The sequence below is a fragment of the Mobula hypostoma genome, chromosome 23 (assembly GCF_963921235.1).
Source record: "Mobula hypostoma chromosome 23, sMobHyp1.1, whole genome shotgun sequence".
Lineage (NCBI taxonomy): Eukaryota > Metazoa > Chordata > Chondrichthyes > Myliobatiformes > Myliobatidae > Mobula > Mobula hypostoma.
In genome coordinates, this window is record NC_086119.1 from 56684718 (window position 1) to 56709096 (window position 24379).

The 24379-nt window shown below is 47.0% G+C and overlaps 1 protein-coding gene across 1 annotated transcript in view; it reads left to right on the plus strand.

Annotated features, from left to right (window-relative positions):
- The window catches only part of upb1 (ureidopropionase, beta), a 187621-nt gene that overhangs the window by 47923 nt on the left and 115319 nt on the right, over nt 1-24379 (plus strand). The window contains exon 4 of the mRNA XM_063031687.1: nt 3793-3887. Coding sequence (XP_062887757.1) covers nt 3793-3887 — 95 coding nt within the window. The remainder of the gene's footprint in view (nt 1-3792; nt 3888-24379) is intronic.

Below are 24379 nucleotides of genomic sequence, written 5' to 3' on the forward strand. Positions count from 1 at the left end.
CATCTGCAGATTTTCTCTTGTTTGTGTACTGAAAATGCATATGTCAGGATGCTCTTCATTGTCTCAAGCTTGGCATTCAGTCCAATACCCCTCAAAACTAATCAATGAGCTTCAAGACATTGGCCTCAGTACTTCCTTGTGTGATTGGATCCTCGATTTCCTCACTTGCAGACCCCAGTCAGTTCAGATTGGCAACAGCATCTTCTCCACAATCTCCATCAGCACAGGTGCACATCAAGGCTGTGTGCTTAGCCCAGTGTTTTACTTGCTTTATACTGATAACTGTGAGGCTAAGCACAACTCCAATGCTATATTGAAGTTTGCTGATAACTTCACTGTAAAGGAGGGAGATTGAAAATCTGGCTGAGTGGTGCCACAGCAACAACTTGTTACTTAATGTCAGTGAGACCAAGGAGCTGATTATTGACTTCAAGAGGAGGAAAACAGATACCATAAGCCAGTGGTCCCCAACCACCGGGCCACGAGCATGTGCCACCGGGCCAGAAGAAAATGATATGATTTGGCGATATGAACCACTATGAGTCAGCTGCACCTTTCCTCATTCCCTGTCACGCCCACTGCTGAACTTGAATGCACGTGAGGTCCACAAGAATATTGTCAATAATAAACGGGTCCGCGGTGCGCAGAAGGTTGGGGACCCCTACCACAAGCCAGTCATCATCAGGGATCAGTTACAGAGAGGACCAGCAACTTTAGATTCCTGGGTGTTATTTCAGAGGATCTACCCTGGGTCCAGCACGTAAGTGCGACTATGGAGAAATTCCGACAGCACCTTTACTTTCTTCGAAGCTTGCGAAGATTCAGCATGACATCTTAAACTTTGAAAAACTTCTGTAGGTGCGCGGTAGAGAGTATATTGACAGGTTACACCACAGTCTGGTATGGAAACAGTAAAGCCCTTGAATGGAAAAGCCTACAAAATGTCGTGAATACAGCCCAGCCCATCACAAGTAAAGCCCTTCCCGACATTGAGCACATCTAAGTGGAGCATTGTTGAAGGAAAGCAGCATCCATCATCAAGGGCCCCCACCACCCAGGTCATGTTCTCTTCTCAGTGCTATGATCAAGAAGGTGGTGAAGGAGCCTCAGCTCCAGATTCAGAAACAGTTATTACCCCTCAACCATCAGGCTCTTCAACGAGAGGGGATATCTTCACTCAACTTCACGCACCCCAGTACTGAACTGTTCCCACAGCCTATGGGCTCTCTTTCATCTCATGTTCTCGATATTTATTGTTCATTTGTTTTTTTTTGTATTTGCAGTTTGTTGGCATTGTTTGTTTGTGTGTCCTGCTGGGTATGGGCTATTATGTTTCTTGTAATTACTATGAATGCCGCAAAAAAAAAACAGATCTCCCCATTTGTATATGATGACACGTATGCACTTTGATACTAAGTTTACTTTGAACTTTGAGCTTACTTTATTGTCCATTCCCTATTGCCCCTGAACCCATCTGGAGTTGCAAAAGAAAGGCAGGAGAATGGGGTTGAGAGGGAAGAAGGAATCATCTGTGATCGAATGGCAGAACAAACTCAACAGGCTGAATGACCTCATCCCGATAACTTGTGCGCATTTCAGATGGGATGGTCAACGCATTCCATTCATCAGTCACTCGTGGCTTTGTTTAGCAGCTCTCTAGTTACGGATTGTAACTGAGACTGGCTTGTTTGTAAGATTCTGCTTTTAATCTAAAATCACCAGCTGTTGTTGGAGTGAAACTTGTGTCTCTGTATCGTTGTTCAGGAACTCTGATTATACTGGTTTGATGGCATTTTCAGTATCCCACTGTCCCACAGGTAGATTGGGGGCATTTTTTTGCTTGTGACAAACAGATTCAAAGATGAAATAACCAGATCAGGTGGCACAACACTTCAAAGAAGTTGTTTCTTTTAAATGTATTTATTTTTACATTCCATTTCCCACAAGGGTGCTGGCCTGTGCTAAGGCTGAGAACTGGAGCACATCAAATCGATTCTTAAATTTAAACTTCCTTTGGGTGCTGACAAAGTACTGTATGGTTGCATGTGCTGCCTTTTTTTAATGAATCATTAATCTGTCCTACAATTACTGAACAAGATATTGCAATGTTTCCTGCAGCAGGGCAAGTTGCCAGAAATGCCAAGGTGCAAGTTTTCCATTACCTTGCTGAGTGTACTCAGTGTACACTGCTTTGAAATGTGCTGGGTAAGTAGCTATTGGGTGGCTGTGTGCTCATGTGTACACTTGGGAGGTCATGGTTGGCTGAGCTCATTCTATTCCTTTCCCCTTCCATTTTGGTTGGTGCTAGTTAGTTGCTGCCACTTGGAGTGTGACTTGGAAACACACAATACTCTGCAGATGCTGGGGTCAAAGCAACCCTGCTCTACTGCCTTGGTGATGCTAAACTCAGGTTGGAGGAGCAACACCTCATATACTGTCTAGATAGTCTCCAGCCCCTTGGTATGAACATAGAATTCTCCAACTTCTGGTAATTCCCTCCCCCTCCCTTCCCCTATCCCTATGTCACTCTGTCCCCTCCTCCAGCTGCCTATCACCTCCCTCATGGTTCCGCCTCCTTCTCTACCCATTGTGTTTTCCCCTATTCCTTCTTCACCCTTCCTGCCTATCGCCTCCCTGCTTCCCCTCCCCCACCCCTTTATCTTTCCCCTGGAACCTACCAGCCTTCTCCTTCCCACCCTCCCCCCACCTTCTTTATAGGGCCTCTGCCCCCTCCCTCTTCAGTTCTGACGAAGGGTTCCGGCCCGAAACGTTAACTGATCGTTTCCACGGATGCTGCCTGACCTGCTGAGTTCCTGCAGCGAGTTCTGAGTGTGACTTGGGGCAGGTGTGACCAAAGATCCAAAGTGACACCTGGAGAAATGGGCAGAGGCCCTCTCGGTTTGTGTTGGGCTTCTCAATTGATGTCAGTGAGGTTGGCCACCCTGATACTCTCATTTGGTTGTACTTGAAGATCAGAATGCTCCTATTTTTGTACTGGCACTGAAGCCAACTCCTTCAAAGGCAAGGTTCACAAATGCTTGCTGAGGTGAGGAACTTATAACATAGAGTAGCATTTGGTCCCATCGAGTCTGCTCTGCCATTCCATCATGTCTGATTTACTGTATTACCCTTCTGAACCCCATTCTCCTGTCTTCCTCCTGTAATCTTTGACGCCCTTATTAATCAAAACCTATCAACCTCTGCTTTAAAGATACCCAATGACTTGGCCTCCACGGGCCAATTAACTCTTTAGATTCTCCACCCTCTGATGAAGAAATGTCTTCCTTATCTCTTGTAAAGGGGCATCCTTGTATTCTGAGTCCTTCCGGTCCTAGACTCTCCCAGTATTGGAAAGGTCTTCTCCATGTCTTCTCTATCCAGGCCTTTCAGTCTGATAACGGTAGGATAGAAGCCGTCCTTAAGTCTGGTGACACGTTTTCTCAAGCTTCTGTATCTTCTGCCTAGTGGGAGGGGAGAAAATAAAAACCCACCCTCGTGGGGGGTGTTGGCTGCTTTGCTGAGACAGTGAGAGGTGTAGAGAGTCGATGGAGGGGGGGCTGGTTTCTGTGATATGAGTGGAATTGTGAGCCAGCTTCCGGTACTGCTCCAGAGCGGCCCTTGCACTCTTCCCAGGAATGTGTGTGACGGAGGTCATCTTTGCATTCACTGGCTTTCCTTCTGAGTCTCGACTCACTGAAATCCCCAGGAACACACCACCTCTTCTTTCTGAGCATAGCTGGGAATGGTGTTCTGTTTCAGTGCTAGAGCTCAATGCAGTGTTTTCTTTTGTAGCTATGCCTTTTGCGTTTTGCACCAGAGAGAAGATGCCATGGACAGAGTTCGCTGAATCTGCAGAGGAAGGGCCAACAGCTAGGTTTTGTCAGGAGGTGAGTCATCATCTGAACCAGATTACCAGTGGGTCAGCGAGTGAATTTATCAGCTTTTTATGGTAAATACTGTGTCTACAAGCAGATTAAAGGTTATGTATCCTGTTACGAGTGACTTGGCTGCTAACCCCACTAAGCCTTTTCACCATCTATAATCGCTGGGAGTGTGAGGGAAGCCATTCCACTTACTTGGGTGAGTGTTGTTACAATATCACACAGCCTTGCACAATTCAGAGCCGAGCAGCTCTGGGATAAGCAACCCTTAAATTTCCCTGAATGTTCATTCTCTCCACCACTAGTGTAAGGTAGCTGCAGGGCGACCCACTTACACTGCAATTTCTCACTCCGTTTACACCGCTTCCACCATGGGTTATGAGGGCAGCAGATTCAGGGGCACATCATCACCTGGAGGTTCCCCTCTGTTGTAGCACAGTGCAAAGGCATAAAATTACTATCAATTAGTGCAGAAAAAGTGGATATTGAGGTTCATCATTCATAGTTCAGAAAACTGATGAAGTGGGAGAACCTGTTCTTGAATCATTGAGTGTGGGTCTTGCAGCTCCTGTAATTCCTCCCTAATGGTAGTAACGAGAAGATTGCATGTCATGGATGGGGAGAGTCCTTCATGATGGGCACTGCCTCCTGAAGATTCCTCGATGATTGGGCTGATTGAACTTACAAATCTCTGCAGCCTCTTGTCATCATGTGCATTAAAATCTCTGTAACGCAGCTAGTTGGAGTGCTGTCCACTGTGGGTGACATAGCTTGCACGTTCAGCTCTGGGCTCTGCAAGCAGTATCTCCACTCTGAGTGTCTTGCAAGGAAGTCCCAGGAACGACAGAGCAAAGGGTTCATGGTTCAATCTCCACATAGCCTTTGGTGGGTTGGGTAGGAGACTAACTCTCTTTCCGGTTAAGGCGTGAAATTTGTTGTTTTCCAGCAGCAGTACAGTTCAATACATAAAATACACTATAAATCGCGCAGTATAGTATGTCAGAATGCTCTCAATTGTGCCCCTACAGAAAGTTCTTAGGATTTGGGGACTCATTCTTCAACTATCTGCAATTGCCTTTTTCACCACACAGCCGGTATGTGAATGCTCTCCAAGGTACATCTTGCGGCAGAAATTTGTGAGAATCTTTGGTCACTTACCAGATCTCCTGAAAATATGTTGGGCCCAGGGTAGATCTACAGAGATGTTGACACTCAGGAACTTGAAACCACAGCCCCCCCCACCCCGGGTTTGTGTCCTAAGCCCCCACCTTTACCCTCTGAAACCCATGACTGTGTCACCACCCACAGCTCCAATCTGATAATTAAATTTGCAGATGAGACTACATTGATTGACCTTATCTCAAATGATAACAAGGCAGCCTACAGAGAAGAAGACATCTCTCTGACACAGTGGTGGCAGGAAAACAACCTTTCCCTCAATGTCACAAAAACAAAGGAGCTGGTTGTGGACTACAGGAGGAATGGAGACGGGCTAACCCCTATTGACATCAGTGGATCTGGGGTTGAGAGGGTGAACAGCTTTACAAGCCTCTGCAGCCTCAGCATACATATCACCGAGGATCTCGTGGTTTGTACACACCGGCTGTGTTGTGAAAAAGGCACAACAGCGCCTCTTTCATTGCAGGTAGTTGAAGAATGAGTCCCCAGATCCTAAGAACTTTCTGTAGGGGCACAATTGAGAGCATTCTGACTGCCTGTATAGCTGCCTGGTACGGGAACTCCTCTTCCCCTAATCACAGGGCTCTGCAGAGAGTGGTGCGGACAGCCCAGCGCATCTGTAGATGTGAACTTCCCACTATTCAGGACATTTACAGTGACAGGTGTGTAAAAAGGGCCCAGAGGATGATTGGGGACCTGAGTCACCCCAACCACAAACTGTTCCAGCTGCTACCATCCGGGAAACAGTACCACAGTATAAAAGCCAGGACCAACAGGCTCCGGGACAGCTTCTTCCACCAGGCCATCAGACTGATTAATTCATGCTGACACAATCAGTTCCGTGGTCTTATTGACATTGGGTCTGTGGCGTTTGCATGTTCTCCCAGTGACTCTGGTTTCCCTTGTTTGATCTGGTTTCCTTCCACGTCCCAAGGATATGTTGGTTGTCACATTGCATTTTATACTCATAAGTTCACTTGTGTAGGTGTGTGACAGGGAAATTATGACGAATTGTTATAGTTGAGAAAGTACAGTCATTAAGTCTTTCTTTCCTGTCGTATCACGTCCCTGGAGTTTCCTGTTTCTGCATGCTGATATTTAAAGCTGAATGTGGACCACCTTCTGTCGTACACTGCAACTGCTTCCTGGTGGCCAAGTTAATTCTTCAGTGAGCATCACACTTAACTCGCCTTTGCACCCAGAACATCTTGTGAGCTTTGCTCTGTGAATATCAGCCCAAAAAGATTCATGAGCTACAGCATGTTGAGAATGTCTTTTTTTTAATCCAATCAAATGTGAGTCCTTTTAAAAATATATCTAAACTGTAAGGAGCATGTAATGCCTTGTTAAGATTTTACTGCTAAGCATTTACTGATAATGCTGTGGAATATTTGATTCAATAGTTTTCTGTAGAAGCAGTGTGCTCCACTGGTTGTGTTTGGGTTTCAGTTAAAGATAAGGGGTTGTGACACTCAGCTTAGGAATGTTGGGTCAGCCAGTCAGGTTGGTGGAAATGGGAGAAGGTTCTAGAGAAAGCTCGGTGGAGAGGTTTTGTGATGGACATTGAAGGGGTTGAGGCCCTTTTCAGCGGGAGATGGAGAGAGAAGATCGAGAGAACCGGTAGTAGGATTTGGTCCAACTGGATTGTGCCAAGGTGGAGTCCAAGGTGGAAAGTTCCGTCGGTGATCGGGGAATAGAAGTTGGCGCTGTGAGTTCATGGACACCTCCAGCTTTCGGAAGATCTGAGCTCCACCTTTGTGTACATTTGACTGTTTCAATTATAATTGTCTCTTTTATTTTTTCCTTTTTCCTTTTCTGCTTTAATAACTTTGAATAAGTGACATTCATAAATATACCTCTTGTAATTGTATGCAGTGTATGATCTGTTATTTCTTGTCGAGGGGTAATTGCAAGTGGGCAGCATTTACACAGTGTCCTGCTTTCCCATCTGGTGGGACCCAAGTCATATCGACCCTAGACGTACGGAGTTCGAGAAAGGTGGTTTTCTCACCGCTGAGCCCATTGGCTTATTAGTGAGGGGCTAACTAGCCATGTTTCTAGAGACGCCTGGTAATACGTGATCTGATTTGCTAATTTGTGTATTTGCTGTAAAAAGTTATGAAGTGGGTTGTGAAGTGGTTGTGAGTTTAAGCCTGTGTTTAAACGTGCCCGGGAAAGGATTAGATACTTGATTATAGGCGCTGCAGAAATTGAATTTTGGGCGATTCAAAGGGATTACCCACAATAAACGCTTGTGTTTTGAGTGTGTTGGATATCCGCAGTCCAGTTGTTGATCAGGGCTTAAAGTACCGTTAAGGTATTAGGGTAAGTTACTGTGTTTTGATCAGTTGGCTGGTAAAGATGTTGTGTTAGTCCAGACTAGCAAGTACATGACAGAAGTAGATCTGCCTGGTACGACTGGGGCACCTGGAGAAGCGGGGCCATGGGCTGTCCATACTTCTCGAGTGTAGCCGAGGGTGAAGAATTTGAAGACAAATTTCCCACAGCTGAGGGTGGGCGGAGACTTTGAAGACAAGTTGTTCTCGTTTCTGCAGAAGGAGAGGAAGGATGATATGGAAGGTCTAGTGGGTCCTTCAGTGGGTGATGGAAATTCTGAGTTGGTATCGGCAATTACGTCCCTGGTGGATTATTGGCAAAGTGCCCCGGCAGAGAGTCCAAGTTATCAGAGGCTGAGAATGTTCTGGGGAGTGAAGCCCACCCCCGAGGGGGAGGGGGAATGTGAGACTTGGGCAGAGTGAACACCTCAGTTACTGGGTGAGTTGCTGTGCTCAGATAGTATGAAAAGACAGCGACGGGTAGAGAGTCTAAGGCTGCTGAGGTGGTGGGGTCCTTAAAGGCAGAGAACTCATTGCTTACATCCGTGGGCTACATGGAAGCACTGGAACGTGTTTTTGGCACGACAGGAAGCTCAGTGGAGCGTATGACGTGGTTCAGGCACCTGTTTCAGGTGGAAGGGGAAAAACTTTCTGCCTACATTTTTCCGCTGGAGACATGGCTGCTTTGCTTGCGCTGTAAAGGGGCCATTCAGCTGGCTGATGTGAATCAATTAAGGATGGATCAAGTGGCGAAGGGCGCACAGTCACATGACATGATTGCTTTAAGCCTCCGATTGTCTCGTAAGTCGCATCCTCCTCCCTCGTTCATCAAGCTGATCAGGGAAGCCAGAGAGGAGGAAAACACGATGGAGGAGCGAAAGGCCTCCGTCAGTAAGGCACAGTCCTCGGCAGTAGCCCCTGTTGCTGGAGCGGCCCCTGATGTCACACAGGCGGGGGTTTTGCAGGATGCAGTGAAAGATTTGAAAGCTGGGGTATCTCAGTTGAGATTGGCTGGTGCTGGCACCAAGCACGACAAAGCCAATAGGGAGCCGGACCCATTGATGGGACGCACTAAGCAGAGGGCTGCTACTGAGCGGGGTCCCTTGACCAGGGAGCGACTGGTATTTTCTGTTACAACTGTGGTAGGGATGGACATTTCAAGTAGAAATATGAAGGATGGGAAAACCTTTGGAAACCAACACTTACCTAAACAGAAGGGGAAGTCGGGGCCCCTCGGAGAGACCCAGTGAGGGAATGGCCTGGCGACTCGGGAGAAACACACTTCAATCAGTGTGACAAGGGGCACGCCCAAGTGCAAAACCCTATTCCTGAAGGCTTAGCAGGGCCAAGCTCTGGTGTATCCGTACAGATTGAGGTATTTATAAAGATGAATTGGACACGCTGATGAGGGAGAGGGAGAAGTGGAAAGTCCACTTCTGCCGACGCTGGCCCCCGAGGCCTGAGTCGACCTAGTAGTAGTAGTAGTAGCTTACTCGACACAGGTTCTCAGGTTACTCTGCAGTACAGATAGATAGATAGAGAGATTGATAGATATACTTTATTGATCCCGAGGGAAACTGGGTTTCGTTACAGCCGCACCAACCAAGAATAGAGCATAAATATAGCAATACAAAAACCACAAACAGTCAAACAACAAAATGCAAACTATGCCAGATGGAAATAAGTCCAGGACCAGCCTATTGGCTCAGGGTGTCTGACCCTCCACGGGAGGAGCTGCAAAGTTCGATGACCACAGGCAGGAACGACCTCCCGTGACGCCCGGTGTTGTATCTCGGTGGAATATGGCCGGGGTCCAACAGCAAAAAGTTCAATATCCGGTTTACAAACATGTTCCTCAATCATAATATGACCCGGATTGCACCATCCGTTGTTAACCAGAACAGTAAGCACCCAACTCCTTTACGCTTACTGCTCTCAGTGCACTTCCGGTCAGCCCGAACAGTCTGGAAGCCCTCCATGGAAAAGATTTGATCAAGTATGTCCTTGTGCAGCCCTGTTCCAGTAAAACACATAACACTGCACTCCCGAAATGTTCTTTGACGCCTGGCTAGCGCCGTGAACTCGTCCATTTTATTACCCACCGAACTCCTCTTCTCCATAAGTCTCTGTTGTCTTGACCCGGTCCTCTTTCCTCGACTTTGTGATCCCCCTCTGCATCCTCTGTGTGTTTCCCTCCAGATTTCAGCAGGGGTGTCCGCCGCTCTGCTCGTTGAACCGGCCGGCATAAGATCCTTCTACAACCGGTATTTGACACATTTACCATTAACTCCACTGTGTGCCTTAGTGCCCTGTCGTTGAAGCTGGAGTTTTCGGAGGCCGATGTTGGAGTAGCTGAGACCCTTGATATGTTTGTGTTGGTCTGGTTGGATGCGGTTGAGAAGAGTGAAGCCTCCATTCTTGTGGGAACAAATGCTCCTACTGTGGGAAGGCTAGTGAGAGCCTGTAAGGAGAGAATTGGAGAAAGCTTCCTGAAAACCTGGTCTATTCACCTTGTGTTCAGAGCCGTGTGAAACTGCAAGCCCACCCTAGGCCAAATGATCAAGTCAAGTCACTTTTTATTGTCATTTCGACCGTAACTGCTGGTACAGTACACAGTAAGAACAAGACAACGTTTTTCAGGACCATGGTGCTACATGAAACAATACAAAAACTACACTGATCTATGTAAAACAATTCAAAACTCCACTAGACTACAGACCTACCCAGGACTGCATAAAGTGCACAAAACAGTGCAGGCATTACAATAAATAATAAACAAGACAATAGGCACAGTAGAGGGCAGTAGGTTGGTGTCAGTCCAGGCTCTGGGTATTGAGGAGTCTGATGGCTTGGGGGAAGAAACTGTTACATAGTCTGGTCGTGAGAGCCCGAATACTTTGGTGCCTTTTGCCAGATGGCAGGAGGGAGAAGAGTTTGTATGAGGGGTGTGTGGGGTCCTTCATAATGCTGTTTGCTTTATGGATGCAGCGTGTAGTGTAAGCATCTGTAACGGCGGGAAGAGAGACCCCGATGATCTTCTCAGCTGACCTCACTATCCGCTGCAGGGTCTTGCGATCCGAGATGGTGCAAATGATGAGTGCAAATGAGGAACTATGTGGTACACCCAGTCCAAATCTGTCCTGTTACAGCCTGGGGAAGTAGCTAGTGTTTCAGCAAACCCCAAATTTCCGGGAATGCCTGATGCCTATGCCCTCCTGGTGGATGCACTGGAAAATGATTTTTCTCGGCGGTTGATCAGGACAGGACTGTGCAAGTGTGTGTGCATCAGTCCGTGAAGCAGCGGGAGTATTTAAAAGAGAGCAGTCTGACGAAGCGGGCGACGGAGTAGAGGGAGACAGAGTAGAAAGCCTTTGTCTCAAGAGGCTTCGGCGAGCAGAGGCTGAGGACGAGCTTCACTCCAAGGTAAGGCCGGGTAAGTTCCTTCAAAAGGAGAACGGTCGGCAGCGGTATTTTATTTGAAGCAAGAAAGGCGGCGAGGCTGTAGCGTATTGGGTAGGTCATGACAGCTGTGATCAGCCCCGTGGTTTGTTCCTCCTGCAGCATGTGGGAAATCAGGGATACTTCCAGTGTGTGTGCAGGAAATGTGTCCAGCTGCAGCTTCTGACAGAGCGCATTGAGCGGCTGGAGCTGCAATTGGATTCATACTGGAGTATCCGTGATGCTGGGAAAGTCGTGAATAGCACATTCAGTGAGTTGGCCACACCGCAGGTAAAGGCTACACAGGCAGAAAGGGAATGGGTGGCCACTAGACAGTGTAGCAGTAGGCAGGTAGTGCAGGAGTCCCCTGAGGTCATCTCCCTGCTAAACAGATATACCATTTTGAGTACTGTTGGGGGAGATGTCTCATCAGAGGAAGGCAGCAGCAGCCGAGTTCATGGCACCATGGGTGGCTCTGCGGCACAGGAGGGAAGGAAAAGGAGTGGGAGAGTTATAGTGATAGGGGATTCGATTGTAAGGGGAATAGATAGGCGTTTCTGCGGCCGCAAACGAGACTCCAGGAGGGTATGTTGCCTCCCTGGTGCAAGGGTCAAGGATGTCTCTGAGCGGCTGCAGAACATTCTGGAGTGGGAGGGTGAACAGCCAGTGGTCGTGGTGCACATAGGTACCAAAGATATAGGTGAAAAATGGGATGAGGTCCTACAAGGTGAATTTAGGGAGTTAGGAGATAAACTAAAAAGTAGGACCACAAAGGTAATAATCTCTGGATTACTACCAGTGCCACGTGCTAGTCAGAGTAGAAATAGGAAGATATATCAGATGAATACGTGGCTTGAAAAATGATGCAAGAGGGAGGGACTCAAATTTCTGGGGCATTGGAACCAGTTCTGGAGGAAGTGGGACCGGTACAAACAGGACGGTCTGCACCTGGGCTGGACTGGAACCAATGTCCTAGGGGGAGCGTTTGCTACTGTTGTTCAGGAGGATTTAAACTAATGTGGCCGGGGGATGGGAACAAGTGCGGAGAGACAGAGGGGTGTAAAATGAGGGCAGAAGCAAAAAGTAGTAAGGTGAAAAGTAAAAGTGGCAGGCCGGCAAATCCAGGGCAAAAATCAAAAAGGGCCACTTTTCAACATAATTGTATAAGGGCTAAGAGTGTTGTAAAAGCAAGCCTGAAGGCTTTGTGTGTCAATGCAAGGAGCATTCGTAACAAGGTGGATGAATTGAAAGTGCAGATAGTTATTAATGAATATGATATAGTTGGGATCACAGAGACATGGCTCCAGGGTGACCAAGGATGGGAGCTCAACATTCAGGGATATTCAATATTCAGGAGGGATAGACATGAAAGAAAAGGAGGTGGGGTAGCATTGCTGGTTAGAGAGAAGATTAACGCAATAGAAAGGAAGGACATTAGCCTGGAGGATGTGGAATCAATATGGGTAGAGCTGCATAACACTAACAGGGAGAAAACGCTGGTGGGAGTTGTGTACAGGCCACCTAACAGTAGTAGTGAGGTTGGGGATGGCATTAAACAGGAAATTAGAAATGCATGCAATAAAGGAACAGCAGTTATAATGGGTGACTTCAATCTACATATAAATTGGGAGAACCAAATTGGTAAGGGTGCTGAGGAGTATTTCTTGGAATGTATGCGGGATGGTTTTATGAACCAACATGTCGAGGAACCAACTAGAGAGCAGGCCATTCTAGACTGGATATTGAGCAATGAGGAAGGGTTAGTTAGCAATCTTGTCGTGAGAGGCCCCTTGGGTAAGAGTGACCATAATATGGTGGAATTCTTCATTAAGATGGAGAGTGACATAGTTAGTTCAGAAACAAAGGTTCTGAACTTAAAGAAGCGTAACTTTGAAGGTATGAGATGTGAATTAGCTACGATAGACTGGCAAATGATACTTAAAGGGTTGACGGTGGATATGCAATGGCAAGCATTTAAAGGTTGCATGGATGAACTACAACAATTGTTCATCCCAGTTTGGCAAAAGAATAAATCAAGGAAGGTAGTGCACCCGTGGCTGACAAGGGAAATTGGGGATAGTATCAATTCCAAAGAAGAAACATACAAATTAGCCAGAAAAAGCGCCACACCTGAGGTCTGGGAGAAATTCAGAGTCCAGCAGAGGAGGACAAAGGGCTAAACTAGGAAAGGGAAAAAAGATTATGAGAAAAAACTGGCAGGGAACATAAAAACTGACTGTAAAAGCTTTTATAGATATGTGAAAAGAAAAAGATTGGTTAAGACAAATGTAGGTCCCTTACAGTCAGAAACAGGTGAATTGATCATGGGGATCAAGACATGGCAGACCAATTGAATAATTACTTTGGTTCTGTATTTTTAGCATCTTTAAGGGGTACAGGGTTTTTTTTTATAGGATATGACGGATAAACAGGAATAGGGTACTAGGATGGTCAAAGATGGGAGGGTAAAGTGTAGGTTTGTGTGTGTGTGTGTGTGTGTATGTGTGTTTGTGTGATTGGGTGAAGGGATTTAGAATGTATGTCTAGTGCACATTCTGGAGCAGAGGGTGGCGGTAATGCACCATTAAACTGGATGCCAACCGCCGTAAAACAAGATACAGACAGACAGACAGGCATGAGGATACAAACAGAGACACAAACAGGCAGAGTGAGGTTACTGGGTCAAGTGACCATCCACGTAGAGGCCACTTTTTTGTCGAGTCACGTACTGTATCACGTTTGAAACAGATAGGGTAGGTCATGGACATAATTTGAAGGAGATTAGAGGAGAGTATGGGGGTCGTTAGGGGCAGGATTTTTCACACAGTGGTGGGAGCATGGAATGCTGTACGAGGGGTGGTGGTAGATGCACTTACATTAGGGGTATTTAAGATGTGTACATGGATGGAAGAAAATAGAGAGCTGTATAGGAGGGAAGTGGTGGATTGATTAGTTGAAAGGTCAGCACAATATGCTGAGCCCAAGGGCCTGTTCTATGTGAGGCTAGCAGTATTGTGCACAGAAGAGCTGTCAGTAGTTTGAATGAACAAATAAGACTGTGGCAAATGGGTTTCAGCCTGCAAATATGAGGTCATGACCTGAGCCAAACACGATAAAGCTGGAGATCTCAGCTTTCTGAATGGCAAAAAGCTGGAAACATTGATAGTTCTGAGATCTGAGAGTCTATGTTATGAAATCAGTAAAATGCCCTGGGCAAGTGCAGAAAACAAGAGAAGAATGTTAATGGAATAACAGTGCCAGAGAAACTCAGCATCAATGGAGGGAAATGGACAGGTGACATCTTAGGTCGAGGACCTTCATCTGGACTGAAAAGAAAGAGGGAGATTGCCAGTATAAAGAGGCGGATGAAGGAAGGAAGCAAGAGTTAGATTATGAGGACACTCAGTCCTCGTTTATTGTCATTTAGAAATGCATGCATTAAAAAGTAATACAGCGTTCCTCCAGAATGATATCACAAGAAAAACACAGGACAAACCAAGACTAAAACTGACAAAACCACATAATTATAACATATAGTTACAACAGTGCAAAGCAATACCATAATTCGATAAAGAGCAGACCATGGGCACAGTAAAAAAAAGTCTCAAAGTCCCGATAGACTCATCATCTCACGCAGGCGGTAGAAGGGAGAAGCTCTCCCGGCCATGAACCTCCAAGCGCTGCCAACTTGCTGATGCAGCACCATTGGAAGCACCCGACCACAGCGGACTCTGAGTCCGTCCAAAAACTTCGAGCCTCTGACCAGCCCTCCAACACCGAGCACCATCCTCTGCCGAGCGCTTCGACCCTGCCCCGGCCGCTGAGCAACAAGCAAAGCCGAGGACTCGGGGCCTTCTCCTCCGGAGATTCTGGATCACACAGTAGCAGCAGCAGCGAAGCAGACATTTCAGAAGTTTCACCAGATGTTCCTCCGTGCTCTCACATCTGTCTCCATCAAATCAGGATTGTGCACGGCCCCCTACTTGACAAATAACAGACATCACCACCGGAGTGGCCGCTGTGAGCTGCGTCACGCCACCATCTTCTCACCAGGAAGTTGGGGTATGGACAGCAATGGTCCAGGTGCAGGTTGATAGGACAAGGCAAAATAACATTTCAGCATGACCAGTTTGGCTGAAGAACCTGTTTCTGTGCTCTGTGTCTCAATAAGAGCTGGTAGTTGGATACTCAAATTCAAGTTTAATTGTCATCAATACAACATTCCTCTGAGGCCAAGGTACAAAACATAATACCAACAGGCACATATAGCACATGTAGTTATGATGGCAGAAAATAATTGTATTAACTTTATTTCTTACATCCTTCTCATACATGAGCAGTAAAATTCTTTACCTTACGTCTGTCTAAATGTGCAATATGAAATCATAGTAATTTAAAATAATTTATAATAAATTATAATAAATAGAACAGTCAATGTAATATACACTCAAATCAGCATGTTAAGCAATCTGATAGCCTGGTGGAAGAAGCTGTTCCAGAGCCTGTTGGTCCTGGCCTTTATGCTGTGGTACTGTTTCCCGGATGGTAGCAGCTGGAACAGTTTGTGGTTGGGGTGACTCAGGTCCCAATGATCCTTCGAGCCTTTTTTCACACCTGTCCTTGTAAATGTCCTGAATCATGGAAACAAGAAGGGTGGTTATGGAAAGTATGACAATTAAAGAAGAGGAAGTACTGGTGCTTTTAAGGAATGTGAAAGTGGATAAGTTTCCAAGTCTAGACAAGATATCCCCTAGGACCTTGAGGGAAGTTAGTGTGGAAATAGCAGGGGCACTGACAGGAATATTTCAAATGTCATTAGAAACGGGGATGGCGCTGGAGGATTGGCGTATTGCTCATGTGGTTCCATTGTTTAAAAAGGGTTCTAAGAGTAAACCTAGCAATTATCGGCCTGTGAGTTTGACGTCAGTGATGGTTAAATTGATGGAAGGTATTGTTAGAGATGGTATATATAATTATCTGGATAGACAGGGTCTGATTAGGAACAGTCAACATGAATTTGTGTGTGGAAGGTCATGTTTGACAAATCTTATTGACTTTTTTGATGACGTTACTAAGAAAGTTGACGAGGGTAAAGCGGTGGATGTTGTCTATATGGACTTCAGTCAGGCCTTTGACAAGGTTCCACACGGAAGGTTAGTTAGGAAGGTTCAATCGTTAGGCATTAATATGGAAGTAGTAAAATAGATTCAGCAGTGGCTGGATGGGAGACGCCAGAGAGTAGTGGTGGATAACTGTGTGTCAGATTGGAGGAGGGTGTGTAGCGGTGTGCCTCAGGGATCTGTACTGGGTCCAATGTTGTTTGTCATTTATATTAATGATCTGGATGATAGGGTGGTATATTGGATAAGTAAGTATGCAGATGATACTAAGATAGATGGTGTTGTGGATAATGAAGTAGGTTTTCAAAGCTTGCAGAGAGATTTAGGCCAGTTGGAAGAGTGGGCTGAAAGATGGCAGTTGGAGTTTAATGCTGAAAACTTTGAGGTGCTACATTTTGGTAGGACTAATCAAAATAGGACATACATGGTAAATGGTAGGGCATTGAAGAATGCTGTGGAACAGAGGGATCTAGGAATAATGGTGCATAGTTCCCTGAAGGTGGAATCTCATGTGGATAGGGTGGTGAAGAAACCTTTGGTATGCTGGCCTTTATAAATCAGAGCATTGAGTATAGGAGTTGGGATGTAATGTTGAAATTGTATAAGGCATTGGTAAGGCCAAATTTGGAATATTGTGTACAATTCTGGTCACCGAATTATAGGAAAGATGTCAATAAAATTCAGAGAGTACAGAGGAGGTTTACTAAAATGTTGCCTGGGTTTCATCTCCTAAGTTACAGAGAAAGGTTGAACAAGTTAGGTCTTTATTCTTTGGAGTGTAGAAGGTTGAGAGGGGGGACTTGATAGAGGTGTTTAAAATTATGAGGGGGATTGATAGAGTTGACATGGATAGGCTTTTTCCATTGAGAATGGGGAGATTCAAACAAGAGGACATGAGTTGAGAGTTAAAGGGCAAAAGTTTAGGGGTAACACGAGGGGGAACTTCTTTAGTCAGAGAGTGGTAGCTGTGTGGAACGAGCTTCCAGCAGAAGTGGTTGAGGCAGGTTCGATGTTGTCGTTTAAAGTTAAATTGGATAGATATATGGACAGGAAAGGAATGGAGGGTTATGGGCTGAGTGATCTGGGAGTTATGTTTCTGTGCAGGGTGTGGTGAGCCCTCGCCAAAATACATACATTGATTTCAGTTCTGAGATTGATCACTTTTTAAGCAGAACTATGATGGATTGAGAGGGCGGGCAGTTACAAGTGGTCTGGCTGCAATGAACTGAACAGCTGGGTATCGTTCCTGTTTGAGAAGTACCCCGGTCTCTCTGTGGAGAGGGGTAGGAACAATGAGGGAAGGTGGGTAAGGACAGTGTTGTAGGAATGGTGTGGGTGGGTAAGAATGTGGGACAGTGAGAAAGGAAGGTGCAGGGGGAGGGTGTGGGGTAGGGTCGGGTATGTGAGAGGAACTTTGAACCAAACTGAGTTATCAGACAGAAGTGGTTGTGGGTGATGGGATGTTTAAAGACTGATTTGATGTGAATGCTTACATGTGTTGGGATCAGGCCTTAGAGCTCAAGATTAGAAACCTCTTTCCTCTAACTCAGGCACCCCTCCAGTCTGTTGCAAAACAAAGAGATGGAGATAGTGACTGAAGTTCACTGCCAGCGGGAGGTGAGGGCTCGGTGTGTATATTATTGTAGTTCAAGACCTGTTACACAGGAGGTGTGGGCTCAGAATATATTATTGTAGTTCATGTCCTGTTACACGGGGGGGGTGAGGGGACGATATATAGACTGTAGTTCATGTCCTGTTACACGGGGGGGTGAGGGGTCGGTATATAGACTGTAGTTCATGTCCTGTTACACGGTGGGGTGAGGGGACGGTATAGACTGTAGTTCATGTCCTGTTACACGGTGGGGTGAGGGGTTGGTATATAGACTGTAGTTCATGTCCTGTTACACGGGGGGTGAGGGGACGGTATATAGACTGTAGTTCATGTCCTGTTACACGGGGGGTGAGGGGTCGGTATAGACTGTAGTTCATGTCCTGTTACATGAGGGGGGTGAGGGGACGGTATATAGACTGTAGTTCATGTCCTGTTACACGGGGGGTGAGGGGTCGGTATATAGACTGTAGTTCATGTCCTGTTACACGGTGGGGTGAGGGGACGGTATATAGACTGTAGTTCATGTCCTGTTACACGGTGGGGTGAGGGGACGGTATATAGACTGTAGTTCATGTCCTGTTACACGGTGGGGTGAGGGGTTGGTATATAGACTGTAGTTCATGTCCTGTTACATGAGGGGGGTGAGGGGACGGTATATAGACTGTAGTTCATGTCCTGTTACACGGTGGGGTGAGGGGACGGTATATAGACTGTAGTTCATGTCCTGTTACACGGTGGGGTGAGGGGACGGTATAGACTGTAGTTCATGTCCTGTTACACGGGGGGGGGGTGAGGGGATGGTATATAGACTGTAGTTCATGTCCTGTTACACGGGAGGTGAGGGGACAGTATAGACTGTAGTTCATGTCCTGTTACACGGGGGGTGAGGGGTCGGTATAGACTGTAGTTCATGTCCTGTTACATGAGGGGGGTGAGGGGACAGTATAGACTGTAGTTCATGTCCTGTTACACGGTGAGGTGAGGGGACGGTATATAGACTGTAGTTCATGTCCTGTTACACGGGGGGGGGGTGAGGGGACGGTATATAGACTGTAGTTCATGTCCTGTTACACGGTGGGGTGAGGGGACAGTATATAGACTGTAGTTCATGTCCTATTACACGGTGGGGTGAGGGGACGGTATATAGACTGTAGTTCATGTCCTGTTACACGGGGGGGGGGTGAGGGGATGGTATATAGACTGTAGTTCATGTCCTGTTACACGGGGGGGGTGAGGGGACGGTATAGACTGTAGTTCATGTCCTGTTACACGGTGGGGGGGTGAGGGGACGGTATATAGACTGTAGTTCATGTCCTGTTACACGGGGGGGGGGGTGAGGGGATGGTATATAGACTGTAGTTCATGTCCTGTTACACGGGAGGTGAGGGGACAGTATAGACTGTAGTTCATGTCCTGTTACACGGGAGGTGAGGGGTCGGTATATAGACTGTAGTTCATGTCCTGTTACACGGTGGGGTGAGGGGACGGTATAGACTGTAGTTCATGTCCTGTTACACGGGGGGTGAGGGCTCGGTATATAGACTGTAGTTCATGTCCTGTTACACGGGGGATGAGGGCTCGGTATATAGACTGTAGTTCATGTCCTGTTACACGGGGGGGTGAGGGGACGGTATATAGACTGTAGTTCATGTCCTGTTACACGGGGGATGAGGGCTCGGTATATAGACTGTAGTTCATGTCCTGTTACACGGGAGGTGAGGGGACGGTATATAGACTGTAGTTCATGTCCTGTTACACGGGGGGGGGGTGAGGGGACGGTATATAGACTGTAGTTCATGTCCTGTTACACGGTGGGGTGAGGGGTTGGTATATAGACTGTAGTTCATGTCCTGTTACACGGGGGGGTGAGGGGACGGTATATAGACTGTAGTTCATGTCCTGTTACACGGGGGGGTGAGGGGACGGTATATACTGTAGTTTGTGTCCTTTTACACAGGATTGATAGGTGATGCTATCCCTGAATTTCCTGATGGTGACTCCTATCCATTGCATGAGCTGTTGGTTTTGCTGGAATTTGTCAGAATCAGAATCAGAACAGGTTTATTATCACTTATATATGACATGAAATATGTTAACTTTTCAGCACTAGTTCGTGATATAGAAGGAAAAATAAATAAATAAATAAATAAATCAGTCTATTAAAACATATGTATATTGAATAGGTTTTTAATTGTACATAAAATAGAAATAATATGTTTTAAAAAGTGAGGTAGTGTCCAAGGGTTTCAATGTCCATTGTCCATGTCCATTTAGGGAATCAGATGGCAGAGGGGCAGAAGCTGTTCCTGAATCACTGAGTGTGTGCCTTCAGGCTTCTGTACCTCCTACCTAAGAAAAGGGCATGCCCTGGGTGCTCAGTGTCCTTAATAATGGTGCTGCCTTTCTGAGACACCGTTCCTTGAAGATGTCCTGGGTACTTTGTACCCAAGATAGAGCCGACTAAATTTACAACCCTCTGCAGCTTTTTCAGTCTTGTGCAGTAGCGCCCCCCCCCACCCCCCATACCAGACAGTGATGCAGCCTGTCAGAATGCTCTTCACGGTACAACTATAGAAGTTTTTGAGTGAATTTGTTGATGTGCCAAATCTCTTCAAACTCCAATGAAGTATAGCCGCTGTCTTGCTTTCTTTATAACATATCGATGCAATGTTGGGACCAGGTTAAATCCTCAGAGATCTTGACATCCAGGAACTTGAAACTGCTCACTCTCTCCGCTTCTGATCCCTCTATGAGGATTGGTATGTGTTCATTCATCTTACCCTTCCTGAAGTCCACAATCAGCTCTTTTGTCTTACTTATGTTGAGTGCCAGGTTGTTGCTGTGGCACCACTCCATTAGTTGGCATATTTCACTCCTGTACGCTCTCTCGTTACCACCTGAGATTCTACCAACAATGGTATATCAGCAAATTTGTAGATGGTATTTGAGCTATGCCTAGCCACACAGTCATGTGTATATAGAGAGTAGAGCAGTGGGCTAAGCACACACCCCTGAGGTGCGCCAGTGTTAATCGTCAGTGAGGAGGATATGTTATCACCAATCCACACAGATTCCGGTTGGAAGTTGAGGATCCAATTGCAGAGGGAGGTACAGAGGCCCAGGTTCTGCAACTTCTCAATCAGGATTGTGGAAATGATGGTATTAAATGCTGAGCTATAGTCGATGAACAGCATTCTGACATAGGTGTTTGTGTTTGGTCTAAAGCCGTGTGAAGAGCCATTGAGATTGCATCTGCCATTGACCTATTGTGACGATAGGCAAATTGCAGTGGGTCCAGGTCCTTGCTGAGGCAGGAGTTCAGTCTAGTCATGACCAACCTCTCAAAGCATTTCATCACTGTAGATGTGAGTGCTCCTTGCCGATAGTCATTAAGGCAGCTTACATTATTCTTCTTAGGTACTAGTATAATTGAAACAAGTGGGAACCTTACCGGGTACTTCATCAGGAGCTACCACCTTGCCGGGGTTCACTCTCGTTAAAGACAGCCAAACATCGGCCTCTGAGACACACAGATCACAGGGTCATCAGGTGCAGCAGAGTCCTTCACAGCTGTAGCTACATTCTCCCTTTCAAAGCAGGCAAAGGCGTTGAGTTCATCTGGTAGTGAAGCATTGCTGCCATTCATGCTATTGGGTTTCCCCTTGTAGGAAGCAATGTCTTGAAAACCCTGTCAGAATTGTCATACATTTGATGTCGCCTCCATCCTCATTCAAAGTAGTCTTTTCACCCTTGAAGTAGCCCTCTGCAAATCATACCTGACAGGCCTGGGTCATCAGACTTGAATGCCACAGATCTGGCCTTCAGCAGACGACGTACCTCCTGGTTCATCCACGGCTTTTGGTTTGGGAATGTACAGTAAGTCTTTATAGACACACACTCATCCACACAGGTTTTAATGAAGTCGATAACGACTGCAGCAGACTCATCCGGGTTCGAAGATGAATCCCTGAATACAGTCCAGTCCACCGATTCAGAGCAGTCCTGTAGGCTTCCCTTGTCCAAACCTTCTTGGTCCTCTCTGCTGGTGCTGCAGATTTCCCGAAATGAGGGTGTGGAATAGCACAGTAAGCATTCTTGATAGTGGTGTAGCAATGGTCCAGTGTGTTGTTTCCTCTGGTATTTCAAGTGATTTGTTAATGGTAATTGCTTAGTGAGTTTTTTCAGACTGACCTGGTTAAAATCTCCCAAAATGATGGTGAAAGTGTTTGGGTGTGCTGTTTTGTGCATATTGATCCCATTGCTCAGATCATCTAAAGCCGGATTGACTTTGGCCTGAGCTGGAATGTAAACTGCTATGAAAATGACCCCAGAGAACTCCCGTGGTAGGTAAAAAGGAGGGCACTTAACTGCTAGAGATTCCAGATCTGGTGAACAGAATTGGGACAACACTGATATATTTGTGCACAAAGTAGAGTTGATCATGAGGCATACTCCTCCACCTCTGTTTTTGAGAGACTCTATAGATCTATCCTGACGGTGTACAGTAAACTCGTCGATCTGAATTGCTGTATCCAGTACGGAAGGGGTTAACCAGGATTCCGTGAAACAAAGGACACATGCAGACCTAATGTCCCTCTGATTCAGCACCCTGGCTCTGAGATCATCGATTTTATTTGCCAGAGACTGCACGTTTGCCAGCAAGATAGTCAGTACTGGAAGTTTAAAACCCCGTTTCCTTAAACGCCCTTGTAACCCCTATCTACAGCCACGCTTCCTCCGTAGATGCTTCTGTCTGCAGTCAGCTTTGTTTCCATCGCTTTGAGCAGTGATTGTTTGCTTAAACACATTAAGACATCTTTGTTGACTGTACTGACCTTGGAAGCAGTTGTGCTTTTGAGCTGTATGAGGCTGAAATGAGAATATTTAATCGTGTCCATTGAGAGTTCTGTTGCTACCCGAGTCGCCCCTAGGCTAGGTGCCCCAGAACTTGTAACTCAGTCTGCACTGACTGACTACTGTGGCACCATTCTGCACTCTCGATCAGCTGATTTTCCTCTGCACGTTGATGTTCACATGGGTAGGAGCAGAGAGACTAAAGCTGACTATTTGTATACTTGTTTCTTGTGTCGAACTCAACTAGTGTTGGAAATCTGAAAAGTGAAATGGTAATTGTTGGGAATGCTCGTCAAATCAGGCAGTGCCTGTGGGAACCGGATAAACAAACCATTTCTCTGTCTCCACGGATGCTGCCTGGCCCAGCATTTTGCTGGGAATATGTGATGTGGGACTTGCAGTGAGTCTCTCACTGCCGTGCCCGTTTGATCTCCAGTAACACCAAGGTAGCTGCTCTGCTGTGACCAGGCGCGTGCCGCGCTGTGTCCCATCACTCCTGAAGATTCTTTGCATCTGTGTACGAGGTATCCCTGTACTAGAGTGGCCTTCCCACAATCTTGAGGAGAGAGAGTACTGTGGCTGGCTGGGGAGCTTCTGATGGATAAATGGGAAGGGCTGGGCGATAGGACAGAGCAACAGGGGGATTGAGGGGCTGAAACTGGGCATATGAGGGGCCTGGGGTCAGGGAGAGTGAAAGGCCAGTCCGGTGAGCCAGTGGTTGTAGAAGCTACAGTCTCGCTACGTGTGGCTGTTGGGTTTGAGGAAAGATTTCCTTTGTACACAAAGCCACTGGATCTGTGGATGCAGTTCAAAGCATCAATCCTCTTCACGGCTGCCTTTATCATCCTGTGCACAAGGGTGTGATTTATTGTGAGAGGGGAAGAGAATGAATCTGATTCAGCTGTGAGGATCAGTCATCGGACTGTGCTTCACACTGCAATCTGTGGATTGGTCGTCTACTGTCCTTGTGTCTTTGGCCACTCTGCACCTGTTTAGTTCTGGAATATTTTAAGTTTCTATTTGATATTATCAGCCTGATTTATTTTTTGGTCAAATTATTTAATTTCTTCCTTTTAAACTGGTAAAACCACCCCCATGATGAAGCCCTGTCTCTATGTTTCCGGCATGGGTTCGGAGAGAGGGCAGCCACAGTCCTGTGTAGAATACTTCCAGCCCCTCCCCAGTCTCGATGTCTCCCAGGTCCCTACCCCACCCCTCCCCTACCATTACCCCTCACCTCCCCTCCTCCACCATTACCCCTCATCTCCCCTCCCCTCCCCCACCATTACCCCTCACTTCCCCTCCCCTCCCCCACCATTACCCATCACCTCCCCTCCCCTCCCCTCCCCCACCATTACCCCTCCCCTCCCCCACCATTACCCATCACCTCCCCTCCCCCACCATTACCCCTCACCTCCCCTCCCCTCCCCCACCATTACCCATCACCTCCACTCCCCTCCCCTCCCCCACCATTACCCCTCCCCTCCCCCCCCACCATTACCCATCACCTCCCCTCCCCTCCCCCACCATTACCCCTCACCTCCCCTCCCCTCCCCCACCATTACCCATCACCTCCACTCCCCTCCCCTCCCCCACCATTACCCCTCACTTCCCCTCCCCTCCCCACCATTACCCATCACCTCCCCTCCCCTCCCCTCCCCCACCATTACCCCTCACCTCCCCTCCCCTCCCCCACCATTACCTCCCCATCATTCACCCTCCCCCACCATTCCCCTTCCCACCCCTCCCCTTCCCCTCCGCTCCCCTCTCTGCCCCTCTCCTCTGCTCCCTACCACTCCCTTCCCTCCCCATTACTCCCCCCACTCCACCTCCTTCCCTCTATACCCCTTTTTGTCCCATCCCCCTCCTCCCCTACCCCATCCCCCTCCTCCCATCTCCCCTCGTTTCCCCTCTACTCCTCTCCCCTTCCCTCTAATTCATATCATCTCCCCTCCTTTC